Source organism: Cynocephalus volans, chromosome X (genome assembly GCF_027409185.1).
Source record: "Cynocephalus volans isolate mCynVol1 chromosome X, mCynVol1.pri, whole genome shotgun sequence".
NCBI lineage: Eukaryota > Metazoa > Chordata > Mammalia > Dermoptera > Cynocephalidae > Cynocephalus > Cynocephalus volans.
The window spans coordinates 48,989,276-49,008,127 of record NC_084478.1 but is presented as its reverse complement, the minus strand read 5'-3'; the positions used below and the strand labels follow the sequence as shown (position 1 = coordinate 49,008,127).

Sequence of the window (18,852 nt, the reverse complement as noted above, 5' to 3'; positions counted from 1 at the left end):
TTATCACTTTTAATAAAATTGCATATTATATTTTTAATTGTATTTGTAGGGATCACCATTTGAAAGTCATATTTGTTAAGAAGGACTGTCAAAAACCTGAACATAAGGCACAAGGATGACTACATGTTCTTTCTGCGCCATATAGGAGCATTGCCTATAGGTCTATCCAAAGATTATTTAATGTCTAGAGAAATATCCCTTTGTCTGACTTACTAATTGCTGTTTAAATGACAAAATTGTCTTGGAGAACACAATTACTCCTAATTAGGGAAAATAAAAGGTGTTCTAACCAGTAAATTGTTCAGATAACAAAGACTACGTATCTCATCAGAACAGACTTTTGTGCTTCAGGATGACTTTTGTTATGTCTTTAATAATTAAACAAATGAACAAATAAACAAAAAAAAAATTTATCACACTAAAAATCTAAAGTTCCTCACAATTACACTACCTTCTTGTATGTTATATTATCACTTTGACTAATAGGTAGGCCAGGCTACAGCCAATCATTTTCCTCAGTGCCTATGAACCCATCTTAATCAGGTGTTAAACTCACAACAGAATTTGGAGCAGAGTGATCTGAGAGTCCATAACTGTGGTGAAGCCAGGAGGCACAGCTTTTGAGCAGGAATTTGATGATAGACATTAGGACATTGGAGTTAATTTTTTAAGCAAAGAGATCCAGAATTAGTGATTAATCAGGTGAATAATATGATAACACTTAGGAAGAAACTGACTTCAATGTGGAGAAATAATTGGCAGCAGATAATGCAACTAGAAATCTGTAATACTTGAGCTGGTTCCAACTCTTGGCTACTGTAAATAGTGCTGCAATAAACATGGGAGTACAGGTATCCCTATGACATGATGATTTCCATTCCTCTGGGTATATACCCAGCAGTGGAAGAGCTAGGTCATATGATAGATCTATCTGTAATTGTTTGAGGAAGCTCCATACCATTTTCCATAAAGGATGATGAGTGGATAAGGAAAATGTGGTATATCTACATAATGGAATACTACACTGCTTTAAAAAAAATGAAATACTACCATTCACGGCAACATGGATGCACTTAGAGAAAATTATATTAAGTGAAATAAGCCATGCACAGAAAGAGAAATACTGCATGTTCTCATTTATTTGTGGGAACTAAAAATAAATAAATAAATATACAAACAAATAAACAGGGTGGTGGGGAAGACACAGCAATCACAATTCCTTGAACTTGTCTTAACAAGTGAACAGATATGATGTTGATGGGGGGAAGGGGAGGGAAGGGGGAAAAGAGGAATTGGTAAAGGGACATGAAAATCAACTACATTGTCTATTGATAAAGTAAAATAATAAAAAAAGAAATCTATAATAGTTCAGGATGAGAGGTTTGGAGGACTTTGAGACAGTAGGAGTGGAAGTGAAGAAAAGTACCAAAAAAAAAAAAATAGTTTATACTTACTATTGGAATATCCTGGGTAAGGGCTTCAAATGCTGGTGTTTCAAACTCAGATCTGGCCTCTGGTTGTTCTTCATTCACCACGCTTTCAACGTAATAGAGATGCACATCATACCTTGATGTCAAAAATATTTTACAGGGGTAGCGTCCAGGACTGAGAGGAACAAATCGTAAAGGAACTAGAAGAGATCCATCTGCAGCTGTCATAATAATTTAAAAAAATAGTTCAATTATTTTAAATGACATGAATCCTAAAATTTGCTTTGGTAGCAATATTTAATTCTATTGAATTAAATTGCATTAATTGTATAACCTAGAGTAGACTAGGATTTACTGAGGTCACAAACCACCCCTAAATTTCCAGGGCTTGCATTCAGGTATATTTATCAATGATAGTGTATATCCTGCATAGGTCAGAGGAAGGTCTGCTTCATAAAGTCACTCAGGGACCCATGTTATGAAAGATACCACTATCTTGCTGTTGTACATCATGAACACCTCTCCTCTTTTGTTGACAGGTCAGGGGAAGAGGAATGATTGGAAGATTACTCAAGGGCTTTTCAGTGCTCAGCCCAATTAACACGTATTACATTTAATTGGCCAGACTCAGCCACATGGCCTTACATAACTCAAAGGGGCTGAGAAATGAAGCAGATATGTGGAATATTTGGTAAGCATTAGTCTCAGACGCATTTCTATGATTTAGGGTGCTCTATCTCATAGCAATAAAAATAATTTTCAAGTTGGGTAGCAGATAGAAATTTTTTTTTCACAGTAACCAAAGAAAGAAGAAAGAGGCATCTCTAATTAATAATTCTCATAACACCTTGTTATAAAATTTACCTTAAATTAATAACTAATATCATTTCTTATGATGGGCAGGCTATTTATTCTGGTCTTTTCTTTTCAAGCAACACCGCTTTTTCTCTGAAGATCACCATTTTACTATTCTCCACAAAATGAGAAAACAGTTTTAAAAGAATTTCACAATCCAAAAATAGGATGCAGTATAAAAACATAATACAAATTTCACTGTTAATGTCAAAATATTTAAGTAATCAGTGAACAACAAATGATTGAAGAAAATGTTTGGAAGTCTAATTCTGTATAAGAAAGTTTTCTGAAACTAAGAAACCAAATCAAGTGCATCAAACAATGGACCGGACAAGTATTATGACATTAGTTGGATATAATTTTAATTCATTCACGCTTAACACCTCAAATGTTAAAAGTGCCAAACTTGCTATCAATGCCCTGAAGTCTACATGCCAAGAAAACCAGGCACTGCTGTAAGAACATTGATTGTTCTAAATCCTTTTAAAAACAAATTGAGAATTTGTTTTAAAAATCCAAGTTATATGTTATGTTCTATTATATATTATAATTCAATCTTATGTCATTTATATTATGTAGCATATATTGCACGTTGTACATTGTCATGCATCATATATTATAGAAGTGATCTTCAAAAAGTCCGTGAAAAGATTTATATTATCTTTTAATTACATTTTCCAAGAACTTTTTAGAGTACCCTCATAGTTGTACATCATATAGTAAAACATGCTAACAATGGTTCACATTTGAAATCTGTATGACATATAAGAAGTCCAAGACACTCAGATGGTCTGAGGAAATAAACGGTTACTCTTAAAGGCTTTCAGAATGCTATTTTTATTCTATCCTATTCAAGTACAAATCTTATTTTAGAACAAATTCTTCTCTCAGCAAAAAAACTCCAGGCATATTTTATCCTCTGTTGTTTATTGATTATCTTCATCCTGAGAGAGGCATTTGGATTGTGGCAACTTTGTTAGAACAAATCAGGAGTAAAAATCATTTTGATAAGACTTTGTTGCCTTATTAACAAAAATAAAGAAGGCTCGCTCTGATCTGGAAGGCTCAGGTGGCTCTGCTGTAGCCCCTGTTGCCCTGTGACCTGAAGGAATTAGAAGCACTGGGGAGAGAGTGTGGGAGTACAGCAGGAGACTGGAGCTTGAAAGCTCAGGATAGTGGCATAGAGAGGAGAGGGAGGCACGTGGCCACATCTCTTGTTGGAGTGAGCAGGACTGAAGCCACGTTGGGACCTAAAGCTGCCTGGGCTGCATGGGGGGTGGCGTGGGGGGGGTGGTTAAAAAGGGCAGTTTTTTTCTCTCCACTCTTGCTTCCCATCCCCTGACTTTCTTATCTCGCTCGCTAAGTAGGAAAACAAGGCCGAGAAGCTAATTAGTACTTTGCAAAGCTAACAGTTCTTTCTATGAGACTTGTGGAGTTTTGAGAAATGATCAAGACCAAATGACTGGAAGCTGACCTTGGGCACTAGCCAAGTACACTGGCGCAAATCAAAATCTTGCAGGGTCCTGAGATAACAGTGAAGATGAGAACAGAAACCAGATGAGGCCTTGGGGAGACCTTGTACCTGACTCACAGACACGGACCGCTCGTAACTCACATCTCCGACTCTCCTGTTTTTAACCTCCCACATTCCATTACCTCAACCCTTCCTTTAAAAACTCCTCAGTAAATGTAAATCTTTGAGATGGTATAGCCTACCATTTCCTTCAGCTAAATACGCCTGCTTTTCTAACACCAACCATTTGACTTCTGAGTTTTTTTTTCTTTCCTTTTCAAAGGGGCAGACAGCCGGACCTCAGTCCGGTAACACTCTGATACTGGGATCAGCACAGGAAGAATATTCCCCTGTAGCAAAAAGGTAGGCAGAGGAACCACACCAACTCCCACCCTCGCCATAAAGACCCCCAGATCCTTTGGCATGACAAGACTGGAGGAAAGTGTGGGGAGTGCCAACACTGGAAAACACACTTTGCATAGCTCTAGAACACAGCACAGATAGAGCACTCCCCACCCCCCATCCTCAAGACCCAAGCCCATGCAGGACAGTGCCATCTTGAAACCAGAGCCCTTTCAGGAGCACGCCCTGCCCTAGGGCTAGTAGCCATGGTCAGCCTTAAGAAGCACTCAGCCTTAGGTCTCTGCTCTCCACCCAACATACTTACAGGAGAAGCAGTAACACCCTGATCCCAGCAGCTTGAAGCACGGGCTCACATCAGCTGTGACTCTAGTTCTATAGTCTAGGAATCCAGCCCTAGTCCTGCTGAACTTATGCACCCCGTGTCCCTGGCCAGAGAGCAGACAGGCAGACCCTCTTCAAGAGGACCACACCTCATTCCTCCCCCATCCACAGCCACACCCGCTGACTGAGTTGTGTGTGCCTGAGCCCCCATCACAAAGGGATAGCTCACAGGTCCTTAACATAATGAAGACACCTTCTGACCAGTGGAAACAAAGTGCATCCATCCCTTCCCAAGAAACTGCCAAGTGGCTCCATCCTGAACAATCCCACCTAGTAGCCATGCCAACAGACCCAGAAGTGGCTGCACCAGACTTTTGCTGCACATCTGCCTAGTGGCCCTACCTACTATCCAGAATATACTAGACAGGTCACTTCCCTGCAGGCCTGCCTAGCAGCCCTGCCCCCTGCCCAAAAGTGGCTGGATGGGTCACCTTGCTGCAGGCCTGCCTAGAGCCTAACTCACTACCCAGAAGCAGCTGAATGGGTCACCTAGCTGCAGGCATGCCTAGTGGCTCTGCCCACTGCCCATAAGAAGCTGGACAGGTCACTTAACTGTAGGTCTGCCTAGTGGCCCTGCCCACCACAGAAGAATGGCTAGATGGACCCCCTCACTACAGACCCACCTAGTAGCCTTGCCCACTTCCAGAGAAGTAGCTAAACAGCTTTGCCCTTGGCAGTCAAGCTCCTGAACTGCAGAGGAAAGCATGACTTTGAGGCCACTGCTATCACCACGGCTTGGCCCCAGAGAACTGTCACTGCCACTGTCCCTCTCCCCAGATAACAGTCAATCATGTTCCCCACCAACAACCATCCTGGATGCCACCAGCTCCAGCTTGCCCATATTCAGGTGTTTCTGTTTTTTACCAAGCAGAATGAAAGAGGAAAGAGAGAGAAGCAAAGACCCAGGAGAAGCCTATGCTGCCAGGAAAGAGGAAAGAGAAAACCCACCTAGGGTAATCCATTCAAGCCAAGGAGCTTTTGTATGCACCAGTGTGCTTATTAAGTTCAAGGGACACTAGCCAGAGTGCAAGCCAATCCACGCAGGGTCACCCAACTCAGCCAAGGAAAGACAGGGCACACATGTGCTTCTCCCAAGAGCTTGGAATCTCACACACAATCTCAATGACTCAAAGCAGTGTCAAATACTTCAGCTAGAAACCACTGAATGCCCCAGAGTCTAGGTCACAGAGGCACTCAAATGCAAAATTGACATTGAACACAGAAAAAGTAATCACACAGAGATTACACTACTGTACCCAGAACCAAAACTTAAAACACCCTACCCCACTGTCAAAACAAAACATATCTACAGGAGGAAGTCTCTCTCCTCAAAAAACACTTTAAAGTGATAGATGAAGCAACTGCTCTATCAGATGACCAGATATCAATGTAGAGATATTAGAAATATGAATAAATAAGAAAATATAACACCACCAAAGAAATAATTCTCAAGGGCCAGACCCCACATAGCAGGAAACCAGTGGATTGTCTAAGAAGGAATTCTGAACAACAGTCTTAAGGAAACTCAATGAGACACAAGAAGACTCAGATAGACAATGAAATGAGAAAAACAATCCAGGATATGAAGGAGGAAATATAGAAAGATATAAATACCTTAAAAAGAATGCAACAGAACTCCTGGAACTGAAGGATTCATTCAACAAAATATAAAATAAAACCAAGAGCTTAAGCAGCAGGCTACAGCAAGCAAAAAAAAAAAAAAAACAAAAAACAAAAAACAACTTTTCCCAAAGACAGTCTTTTTGAAATAACCTAGGCAGACAAAAAAGAAAAACATGAAAACTTTAAGCACACAAACATCCGAACCAAAGGGGAGGACAAAAGAAAACGCATTGAAAATCTGTTCAACAAAATAATAGCAGACAAATTCTCAGGTAGAGGGAGAAATAAAGACATTCAGATCCGAGAAGCTCAAAAATCCTCAAACAGAATCAATCCTAAAAGGTCCCCTCTGAGACACATTGTAGTCAAACTGGTAAAAGTCAATTACAAAGAGAAAATCTTAAAAGCAGCAAGAAAAAAGCATCAAGTCATCCATAAGGGACCCCCATCAAACTAAGAAGATTATATACATCATGATCAAGTGGGAATCATCCCAGGGATGCAAGGATGGTTCAACATATAGGTACTAGTCTGTTTCTGTTGCTTATGACAAAATACACAGAACTGAGTAATTTGTAAGAAAATGAAATTTATGTCTTACAGTTTTGGAGGTTGAGAAGTACAAAGTCCAAGGAATACATCTGGTGAAGGCCTTAGTGGGATGCAAGGATGCAAGGATGCAAGGATGGTTCAACGTATAGGTACTAGTCTGTTTCTGTTGCTTATGACAAAATACACAGAACTGAGTAATTTGTAAGAAAATGAAATTTATGTCTTACAGTTTTGGAGGTTGAGAAGTACAAAGTCCAGGGAATACATCTGGTGAAGGCCTTAGTGGTGCTGACAATGACCCTGTGATCTCACATGGCAGAAAATGGTGGAGGAGAGAGAGCAATAGTGCCCCATGCACTTACCTTTTAAGCCTTCAGAACCATGCCCCTGACCACCATTATTAATACATTCACTATGGCATGGTCCCACAGTCTAATCACCTCTTTAAGGCTCTACCTTTCAATTACCATAATAGGATTTCCTACACTCTCAACACTGTTACAGTGGTAATTAAGCTTCTTATATATGAACTTTGGGGACACAATTCAATCAAAGTACAGCAATATGCAAATAACAAATGTGATACACCACATCAACATGATCAAAGACAAATACCATTAGATTACTTAAATAGATGCAGGAAAAGCATTTGACAAAATTCAACATCTCTTCATGATAAAGACTCAACAAATTAGGTATAGAAAGAAAGTTTCTCAACACAATAAAAGCCATATATGACAAATCCATTGTCAATATCATCATGAAAGGGAAAAAATGGAAAGCTTTTCCTTTAAGAACAGGAAGAAGACAAGATGTCTACTCTCATCATTTTTTTTTCAAAGTTTCTTTTTTTATTATTGTTATTATAACATAATTGATTACACATATCTGTGGGGTACAGAGTTGAATATCATTACCTGTGTGCCACTTCTTTTTAACATACTATTGGAAGTATTAGCCAGAGCAATCAGGCAAGACAAATAAATAAAGGGAATCCAAATTGGAAAAGACAAATTCAAATTATCCATTTTTGCAGATGACATGAGCCTATACAGAGAAAAACCTAAAGACTCCATTTAAAAAGTTTTAGAGCTGATAAACCAATTGAGTAAAGTTGCAGGATACAAAATCAATACAGAAAAACAAGTAACACTTATATATTCTAACAATGAAATAGCAGAAAAAGAAATCAAGAAAATAAGCTGATTTACAATAGTCACCAAAAACAAACAAAAAAAACCCCCACAAAAAACAAAAAAAAACAAATAACAACAACAACAACAAAAAACCCTGGGAATAAATTTAACCAAGGAGGTGAAAGATCTCTACAATGAAATCTACAAATCACTCCTGAAAGCAATTAAAGAAGACACAAAAAGACAGAAAGACAGTTATGCTCATGGATTAGAAGAGTTAACACTGTGGAACTGTCCATACTACCCAAAGACATCTACAGACTCAATGTAATCCCTATCAAAATACCATTGACCTTCTCCACAGAAACAGAAAAAAAAATCCTAACATTCATATGGAAAACAAAAGACCCCAAATAGCCAAGGCAATCTTGAGTAAAAATAATAAAGCATCTGACATTATGTTACCTGACTTCAAATTATACTACAAAGCTATAGTAACTAAAATGGCATGGTACTGGCATACAAACAGACACACAGGCCAAGGGAACAGAGTAGGAAACCCAGATATCAATTCATATACTTACAGCCAACTGATCTTTGATAAAGGCACCAAGAACCTATATTGGGGAAAGGACAACCTCTTCTATAAATTGTACTGGGAAGACTGGGTGTCCATATGTAAAAGGATGAAATTAGACTTTTACCTCTCACCATATACCAAAATCAACTTAAAAAGTATGAAAGACTTAAATAAAAGAAGTAAAGCATCAAAACTCCTAGAAGGAAACGTAGAGGAAACTCTTGAAGATGTAGGACTGGGCAAGGACTTTATGAGACCTCAAAAGCACAGGCAACAAAAACAAAATAACCAAATGGGATTATATCAAAAGTTTCTGCACAGCAAAGGAAACAATCAACAGAGCAAAAAGACAACCTACAAAATGGGAGAAAATATGTGCAAACTATGCATTCAACAAGGGATTAATATCCAGAATATAGAAGGAACTCATACAACTTAATAGTTAAAAAAAACAAAACAAACAAACAAACAAACAAAAAACCCCACAGTTGATTACAAAATGGGCAAAGGAATTGAAGAGATATTTCTCAAAAGAAGATATACAGATGGCCAACAAGTACAGAAAAAATGCTCAACACCACTAAGCATCAGGGAAATGTAAATAAAAACAACATTGAGATATCACCTCATCCCAGTTAGACTGGCTATTATAAAAAAGACTGAGAATAATAATTGCTAGCAAGGAGGTGGACCCTTCTTTCCTGTTGGCGGGACTGTAAATTAGTACAGCCATTATAGAAAATTGTATGGAGGTTTCTCATACAACTACCGATAGAACTGCCATAAGATCCAGCAATCCTACTGCTGGGTATATACCCAAAGGAATGGAAATCATTATGTGGAAGGGATACTTCCACTCCCAAGTTTATCACAGCTCTATTTACAATAGCCCAGAGTTAGAACCAACCTAAATGTCTATCAAAGGATGGCTGGACAAGGAAAATGTGGTATATATTCACAGTAGAACACTACTCAACCTTAAGAAAAGAATGAAATTCTGCCATTTGCACCAACATGGATGAGCTGGGTGAAAAATATAAGTTAAACAAGATAAGCCAGGAACGGAAAGTGAAATACCACATGTCCTCACTTGTAAGTGGAAGCTAAAAAATAATAAATAAATAAATAAATAAATAAATAAATAAATAATGAAGGAATGAAGGAAAAGAGAGAGAGAGAGAAACATGAAAGAATGAAAGAAAGAAAGAAACAAAGAAAAGAAAGAGAGAGAGGAAAGAAGAAAGAAAGGAAGAAAGATCACAATAATACGTTGAACTTTCCAAAGGAGAGAACAGAACTGTGGGTATTAGAGGTTGGAAAGAAGGAGGAGGAGGGAGTTTAGTGAGAAATTGGTGAGTCACAAAGAATAATGATGTTTTCTAAAGATGAGTATACTAATGATCACGATTTGATCATAACATATTGTTCAGAGGTATTGATATTCAAGTCTGTACCCCACAAAAATATATATTCACTTATATTTCAGTGAAAAAAAGAAGCCTCCTTTTTCTCTTGCATAAGCAGTGAAACGATGATATTTACTATAGGCAATTTAAATGAAGTTAAAATGTTTAGAATAGGAAATGTAAACAACTCAAGAGTAATTATTATTTTCACCAAAGATAATCACTACTATTTAATAGTAAACAATAATTGAAATGGCCAAGTACTATTTTAAAGCTTTTTTCAAAAGCTTTACATTACACACCATCATTTCCTTTTCCCTAAAAATGTTCATTTCCTAATGATCACAGAGTATAAAAGTGAAAACCAAGGAGATTCTTAAGTGTACATTTTCCAACTCATGAAATGTTCATGATCAATAACCCTAAGGAATACACAGTGTCAGCCCCTCTCCCTTACAAGTCTAAAAAGAAATCCGTCATAGCAGTGGAATTTGTGGAAATGATGGTTTTATTTTTGAAGATTTATTGACAAAACAATTTCTGTTCCTTTTTCTTAAATATATGAAATAATTTAATGTATTCCTATAAGAAGCATAAGTAGGAATCTTACCATACATTGAAAATAAAAGGCCACTCTGGGTTAAGATATTCATCAAACTAGCAGAAGTAGAAAACCATTTTGATTCTCACAAACTTGGAAATTTTACTGGCCACATTGTGCCACCGTACCATCATTCTCTTTTAAGAACATGTTTTTTCAAAGTCCTTTCCAATTCCACAGTGTAGCAGATGATATCCTTGCCTTGTCATGTGCCCTTTAAATATTTCCTGCAGGCCAAGGATTTATGAAAAACTGCAACTTTCTTTTGGAGGGATCTCTTTGGCCACAGGACAGTGCTCAGTCCTCACATAGATCAGGCCAGAAGTGACAGTTAAAGCCTGCAGGAGCAGTCCTCAACCAAAGATGGATGGAAATTAATGAAAAAATTACTCAGCTTCCTTGTCCTTTAGTGAAATAACTCTGAGGTAAATTCTGTATCAACTTTTAGGGGTCTCCAGTGTGATTGTTCCTCCGCTGCCTACAGTGGTAACCTGCTCATTAACACCCACTTAACTGGTTTCCTCTTTTTGTAGTCTCCCACTTCCCTACTTATGCTTCCTGAGATTACCTCTCAAAACTACTTGTACTCCAGACCTGGTGTCAGGCTCTTCCTCTTAACACATACCTTTAGACCCAGGAGACAGAGCTAAGGCCTTACTCAGAGCCAAGACCTTAACAAAAGACTGAGACATGTTTATATCAACAAAAAAGGATAAAACTTAATCTTTGCCAGTGACTGAGAGAACTTTAAACTGGACAATCTAAAGTAAAAGAAGTTAATATTTCTTTACAGTGTTGGTATTGGCACGATACTTCTCTCCTCTCTTAAAAGCAGTGGTTCTTTTTTTTTTTTTTTTTGTCTTTTTGTGACCAGTAAGGGGATCGCAACCCTTGGTGTGGTGTCGCCTGCACCGCGCTCAGCCAGTGAGTGCACCGGCCATTCCTATATAGGATCCGAACTCTCCCGAGTGCGCCATGGGGCTGGTCCAGCAGTGGTTCTTTTCTTAACTGCATGTGCTACTCTTTCTCTGAAGACTCTGTAGTTTTATGAAGAAAAGCAGTCATGGTGCCACCCAGACCCCTTTTGGGTCTACTTGCTCTTCTCCTAAAAACCTCAAGAGTCAAATGGTTTCATCTCTGATTGGTGCCTTAGCTCTTGAGCTCAGTAACCCGTTTAAAAAACAAAAACTAGACTAAAATCTACCTGTTTAACTAGATGGTCTCAAATTTTCTGGCATCTTAAATAGACTTCTAAATTCTCTTCTAGTCTCATCTATGTATTTCTTTGCAAAAGTCTATGGTAGAATTCTATGCTATTTTCTTAAAAGAAAGAAAATCTTCTCTGCATCTTCTTGAAAAGGCTTGCATACTTTGCTTTACAATGTAAATTTGTTACCTTGCTTTCTTTAAAACAGGGTGAGGAATCATTGATAAGTCTTTAAAAAAAAAAAAAATCCCCCACAATCTAAACCTGGCTGTCCTTTTTACTAATGAGCTTTTCTATTACATTTGAAACAGAACCTATGAGACCCTTATTTGTTCTTGTTGTTTATGTCTGCATATATGCATATGTAAAATTTATGTTATGTCTACACGTTCATGTCTATATGTGTTTGTATGCTTGCATGGTACCAAATTGGCTTATAATTAATGCACACTCATTAAATAAATAAGTATACTTTTCAAGTGCATGTGACAAATTTTCTAAAATTTTGACAAAATAAATATATTTTCGAAATTTGATTTAAACCTTTTACCTAAATTTGTCTCTAGGTCAGTATGTCTCCTCGTAATCTCAGCTCTGCTTCCTGGCCATGCTGGGATAAACAATATCTTTTAGACATAGATAGTGAATACTGCCTTCTGCCTCTCTGGATTCCACTTGGCTCCAAATGCCATGTAGAAATCTGGGACCCAAAATGGCTAGTAAAAGAAAACCTATGCTCAATATCACATAGGCCCTACTAAACATTAACTGATAATGGTATAGATTTAACACACCAAGTTTTTTGACTGGGAAACCATACATAAATATTTGGTAAAGATAGCTAAAACTCAAACTGGGCTTTATGTAATCTGCTCTGACAAATGGACACTTATTTACTAACCTGTATATGCAAAAATCACACACATCATTATGAGCACACATTGCCTGGGTTTACTAATCAAACAGGATTACTAGAGGTCTTTTCACTTGACTGCTCTTAATACAAAATTGTAAAAGGTTTTCTTTGTCCCTTAGATAATGGGTTTAAAAAACTTATTTCATGATAAATTCTTGTGCTCTCTGCTTTTGAAACTCTCCATCACTTTGGTTTTACTTTTTGTAATAATTTGTGATTTTATTCAACTAAGTGTTTTAAGCCTTTTGTTACTTGACAAAGCTTTCCAAAACTGAAAGCCCAACCTTTTTTGTTTAGAATAACTTTGAGGAATTCCAAGGGCCCTGGAGCTTCTCAAAGGATATATAAAAAATGTATCAAAGCTAATTGGCTTATTTAATAAACTAGACTATATGGGAAAGCATTGTCAGTACTAAAGGTGTTATGGATATGTGTTCCAAAATCTTGTAAGGTTCTTAAATATCTGCATCTTGATATAAATGCTACCGGTCATAATTTTGGTTTAATTATAATTTTAAAATGTTATGTCTTCAAATATCTCATGAAAAAACTCTGATAGGTTCAGTTTCCTGACAAATTTTGAGTTCATACCTTTAAACTAAAGTTCCTAAATTGTAATGAAGAAACTGATAGGTTTGTAAAATTGTTCACAAAGGTCAAAACAACAAAAGTTAATTAGTGAACTAATTAAAAAGAATTATGAGTTTTTACAATTTTCTTATTTTGAAACACTGCTAATTCTCTTAATGTTTTGTTTTCCAAATGTAAGAAAACTCTCTCTCCCTCTCTCTCTCTCTCTCTTTCTCTTAAGCTATCTATAACTAACAACAGTTTGGTAAAATATCATTTAAAGCAGAAGTAAACCATTTGTTTTCTCCCTATTTGATTCCCCCCCAAATTTAATAACTTCAAGTATCCTTATGATTATTATGGCAATGTGGCTATTTTTGTATGTTCAATGTAAATTCACTCTCTCTCTCTTTATAACAGGATATAATTTAAAACTTTGGATATAAGATAGGATGTCTCACTTCTAATTGTTGACCCCTCTTTCATGTTGCCTTAATTCAGTGTAACTGCTGCTTCATCTTGCTGCTTCATCTTCCCCTTCCACAACATGGGACCAGACAACCTGGGTATCAGCTTTCCCAGCACTGAGGGATCTATACAAAGAAAAGTAAGACCTTTTCAATCAAGATATTGATCATCAATGCTTTTATGAGGAATGCCTTGATGATAAAGGGGGAAAGAACATCTTCTCTACAAAAGCAGTTTTCTAAATTTTCCTGGCGTTAAAGAGGGGGTTTGTAAATTGGATGAGATCCTGTTCTTAAACAAAAGACTTGTAATTGATCAAAAATTTTGCAAAAGACTAGACACTCTGAAAGCAGTAATGTCCTGGACAGTTTAACATTAACAAACTCTCTGGACTCAGAATCTACTATTATATGGAGCAGAATCCCTTTCCGGAGTTTCAACAATTAGTAATTACACCAAATTCACAGCATCTGGAATGTTGCCCGATGCAGCCACTCTGAGATGATGACATCATCAGTCCTCACCTGAAGTAAATTAAAAGGACTCGCCATGCTAAATGATACCAACCTTGCTTTAAATGCTTTTATCTGTGAAAACCTGATCTATAGCTTTTGCTTTTTCTTTAAAATAATTAAAATGGGGGAAGATGTAGAGTATGCATAAAGCAAATGTATTTCACAAGGCCAGGTTTTCCAAAGCCTTACAGTTCCAAATATTGATCTTACAAAAAACAGGAAATTTTCCCCAGGCCTTATAGTCTCTGTTGTAAGATAAAGAGTTGTAACACAGCAAGGCTGCTGGTTCAAAGACAGACAAGTTACTGATTGGTATGTAAAGTTACTGGGAAGCCACTGTACGGGGAAAGAATATTTGCTAAGATCAAGCTTTTGTTGGTGGATCACTTAAATTGTCTTATGCAATGTCATCCGGCTTGTTTTACTAAATGTTACCAGCCTATATTGTTAAACTATAACCCCACCTATGTTCCCATCTTGTAACTTCCTGTTCTGGAGAATAAATGTGGGAAGAAAACCCCAATTCATGGTTAATTTCCCAAATGGAAAGAATGCCTCACTCTTGAGGGTTCCAGGAGATTAACCACTGAGGGGCTTCTCACTGCTCAGAAGAGATGGGTTTTGAGTAATCCTTTGCAGCTCCATCACCCAGGGGAAGAGGGGTGACAAATCCGTGGTGGGCAAAGCAACAGTGCATGGGACCAGTGAGACAGGCCTACACGAAGCCCAGCTCAATTCATGTTCAAAGTTCATGAGAGACCATAATTCACAATCCAAAGTACTTGGATACTATTTAAAACACTTGCACAGGACTCATCCCTATGTCAGTCCTCCTGTTGGAAAACTCCTAGAACTGTGGAGTAATGAAGAGTTGGGTATAAGTGGAAGGTGTGGACCAAGACTAAGTATGTGGGCTGAGGTATGTACATGCTTTAACATGATAACTATTACAGTACATGCTACAGTGGAAGGAGGGTAGAGAACAGGGTGGGCATACCCAGCTACCTTGTGCTGTCATTTTCTAGTGTAAATCTCTGAGTCCAAGAATTCTAAATTCGAACTTTGTCTACCAGGTTGGTATAAAGTTATATTTGTCAAGGTGAAATAAGAGAATGTATTCCATTTAAAAATGTCTTAATTTGGGGCCTGCCCATGGCTCACTTGGGAGAGTGTGGTGTTGATAACACCATGTCAAGGGTTAAGATTGCATTACTAGTTATCTTTAAAAAAAAGGTGTTAGTTTGATTTATAACTTTTAAAATTTATACATATGGTATGTGGGCTTCCATTTGTATCTTTGACCTGGGCGTCACAAATGTTAGGAACAATCTGGACCTGTTCCTTCCATCCCCACCCTACACAGAAGTAGTGCACCTACGGCATTTTCTTTAAAGGTGATCATGGCAACTGTGGTAGTTGCCAGTGTTCTGTAATTAAAAATAACCAAATATATCTAAATTTACTTGATTACAATTACTGAAAAAAATAAAGAAGGATAAAGAGAGAAACTTTTGAATGAAATAATACTTAATTTATATATAACTTTGGTTATTGGAAGAAATCAGTGTGATCTACATTTTTTCAAAGGGCCCATAAAAATGTATTATGTTCAGATCCTATTGTCACGGTTGGGACAGTAAGTCAGTATTACTGTTTTGGTCAGATATCACTGCATAACAAACTACCCCAAAACTTAGTGGTTTAAAACAACACAGATTTATTTGCTCATGATTTTGTGGCCTGAGCTCATTTGGGACAACTTATCTGTTCCATGTGGTATTGGCTGGGTATTTGGACCTGTACATATCTTGGATCCAAATAGGCTGTGGTCTTTGAATCTCAGCTGGGAATTCTGTCCATGAGCTCTGTAATCTTCTGTGCGATGAGCCCAGTCTTTTTCATATAGTACAGAAGAATCGCCAGCAGTAAAAGTGGGAGAGCCCTAATGTAGAAATGGTTATCAAATATCTGCTGTCTTTACATTCCTAAACGATCCATTGGTCAAAGCAAGTCACATGGCCAAGACTAGGATCAGTGAGGGAGGGGAGACTACACAAAGATGTATACAGGCAGATGTGATCCACTTGGACTTTTACTGTAACAATCTACCATGTCTTAATTGCAAAGGAAGATACATCTGCAAAACTGTCTGGTGATGTGAGAAAGATAAAATAAACTGAAGTTAAAAACACCATTTTCTAGTTTTGTTTTCTCCTATACTGTATGACCTTGGGCAAACAACATAGGGACTTCTTCATTTTAGAACTCAAGTTCTAAATATGTTTAAATGAATGAGTGGGATTTGTTTAGTAGCTTTCAAACATTTTATTTTTTGGCTTAGAGGTACTATGTCTGAAAAATACCTAAGACAGAATCTCAAAATATAAAACAAATCAGGCTGGAGGTGATATGATTGAAGTAGGATAAGAATTTGAAGTTCCCATTCACCTCCACAGTCACACTATGGACAAACCAATGCACTTGAGAAGAATTCTAAGGCTTCATAGTACAGAATTTGATTAATTAACCTCTCAGGTCTTTTTCTGCCTTAATGTTCCATCATTGTACAAAAACACATCAAACATGTGGAAGAGATTATGTAATATAGTAGATTGATCATTACCTTCTATAGTTATATTTTTAGGTAAATTATTAGCAAACAGTAGAAGCTCAATTCAGAATAAGTTATCAGGAGTGAATAATTATATTTATTGTATATATTAATTTGCAAAAACAAATTTATAAAGATATTTATTTACTCTAAATAAATCTATAAATAATTACATTTTGAAATAATTTTTTGGACAATTTGCTAATCACATTTCCATCTACTACTAGAAAGTTTTAATGTAAGTTTTTTTCTATTACACGTGTCAAAAGACCAAATCACATGCTAATTGGAATTTTCCTAATTTTAATTACTTTTTTATGTTCTTATAGGCACATGAGCATTTTCCTCACAAATACTTTAGTAAAGCAAAGGATAAGTTCATTGTGTGCTAAAAACTACTAATTAATGTTTTCTCATTTAATAACAAAAACATGAAATATGGCCATAAACTTCATGTAAAACATAAAAGGTTCAGAAATTACAAATTTTAGAGTATGTTTGACTTATCTTATAAAAAAATGTTATTAGTAGAAATGCAGTTTAATGTCACCCACTTAGAAAAAAAAATTGAGTGGTTTAGCTGCTTAAAATTTCAAATTTATTATAATATTCAATAAACTAATGATAATTAAAAATGACAAAAGACCTGTACAAATCATTGACAAATTCAATTTTTTGAAATATAGGTTAATATGGATTTAATTACTTACAAAGAGCCTGAACTATTTTTGCTTTTCTATCACCAGGAAGATCTAAAATAATACAATATTTAAGGGTTGAACTATTTTAAGATATTTTTATATGAAGTATGATTATTGAAAATTTAGGGCAATCAAAAAAATTCAGATAGGATGTATAATTGTATGCATTCTAGAAGAAGAAAAGAAAGAGAGAGCTGGGGAAAGGGGGAAGAAAAAAAGGAAAAAAGGAAGAAATGAAGAAGGAAGGAAGACAGAAATAAAGGAGGGAAGGAAGTAGGAATCAAGGAAGGAAAAAGAGAAGTATGCAGGATACTTATTAGGAATGACATATGACTCTTTCTACCTGACTAATTCCAAATGGCTGAGAGCATTGGACTTGCCTCCCCATGAAGTTTGCAAGTGTCTGCAAGCAGGGAAGACTGGTATGCAGATCCCTGTCGAATTTTGCTGAAAAGTAGTAACTGCACATCCTCCAAGATGCCCTAAAGCATAGGGAGAAAGGCCATAGAGGGATGTCAAAGTGCTGTAATAAGTAAATGGCAACGATTGCCAATTATTTTCAGCCCAGCCAAGGCAGGCTTAATCCCTGTAGAAAAGCCTAACCTTATTAATCTTTTCTGTTCAAGTCTAGTAGAGCCTTGCTAATTTTCTGTCGCCTTGATCTATTGATTATTGAGAGAGGTATAAGGTCTCCCACTGTGACTGAGAATTTGTTTGCTGCTCCCTTTTATATTTGTTAATTTTGCTTTATACATATTGAGAATATATGATTAGGTAGAAATAAGTTTAAAATTATTTTCTAAGTTGGATTTTCCTTTTTTAAAAATTAATTAATACATTTATTTGCCTTAAAGTCTACATATTCTAGTATTAATGTATCCATGCCAGGTACGTTTGGACTAGTAAATACCTGGAATAGGTCTTCAGATGTTTTACCAGGTAATTTTGTAAACAGTGTAAAGCTGTATTTTGCTTTCTATGTTTTTAAAAATATTTTATTTTATTTTATTTTGTGGATATACAATGTGGTTGATTATTGAGGCCAATTACCGAAACCTTCCTCCCTCCTCCCGCTCCCCCCTCCCTCCCAACAATGTTCTTTCTGTTTGCTTGTCATATCAATTTCAAGGAATTGCAATTGTTATGTCTTCTCCCCCCACCCAGTAATTTTTTTCTGTGTGTATTTATTTATTTATTTTAGCTCCCACAAATAAGTGAGAACATGTGATATTTCTCTTTCTGTGCCAGACTTGTTTCACTTAATATAATTCTAACTAGGTCCATCCATGTCGTTGCACATGGAAGTATTTCATTCTTTTTTATAGCTGAGTGGTATTCCATTGTGCAGATATACCACATTTTCTGTATCCACTCATCTGATGATGGACATTTGGGCTAGATCCAACTCTTGGCTATTGTAAAGA

The 18,852-nt window shown here is 36.7% G+C and overlaps 1 protein-coding gene across 1 annotated transcript in view; it reads right to left on the bottom strand.

Moving 5' to 3' along the window:
• Nucleotides 1-18,852, bottom strand: part of LOC134367978 (cilia- and flagella-associated protein 47-like) — a 1,412,159-nt gene that overhangs the window by 227,063 nt on the left and 1,166,244 nt on the right. The window contains 1 exon segment of the mRNA XM_063084614.1: nt 1,456-1,660. Coding sequence (XP_062940684.1) covers nt 1,456-1,660 — 205 coding nt within the window.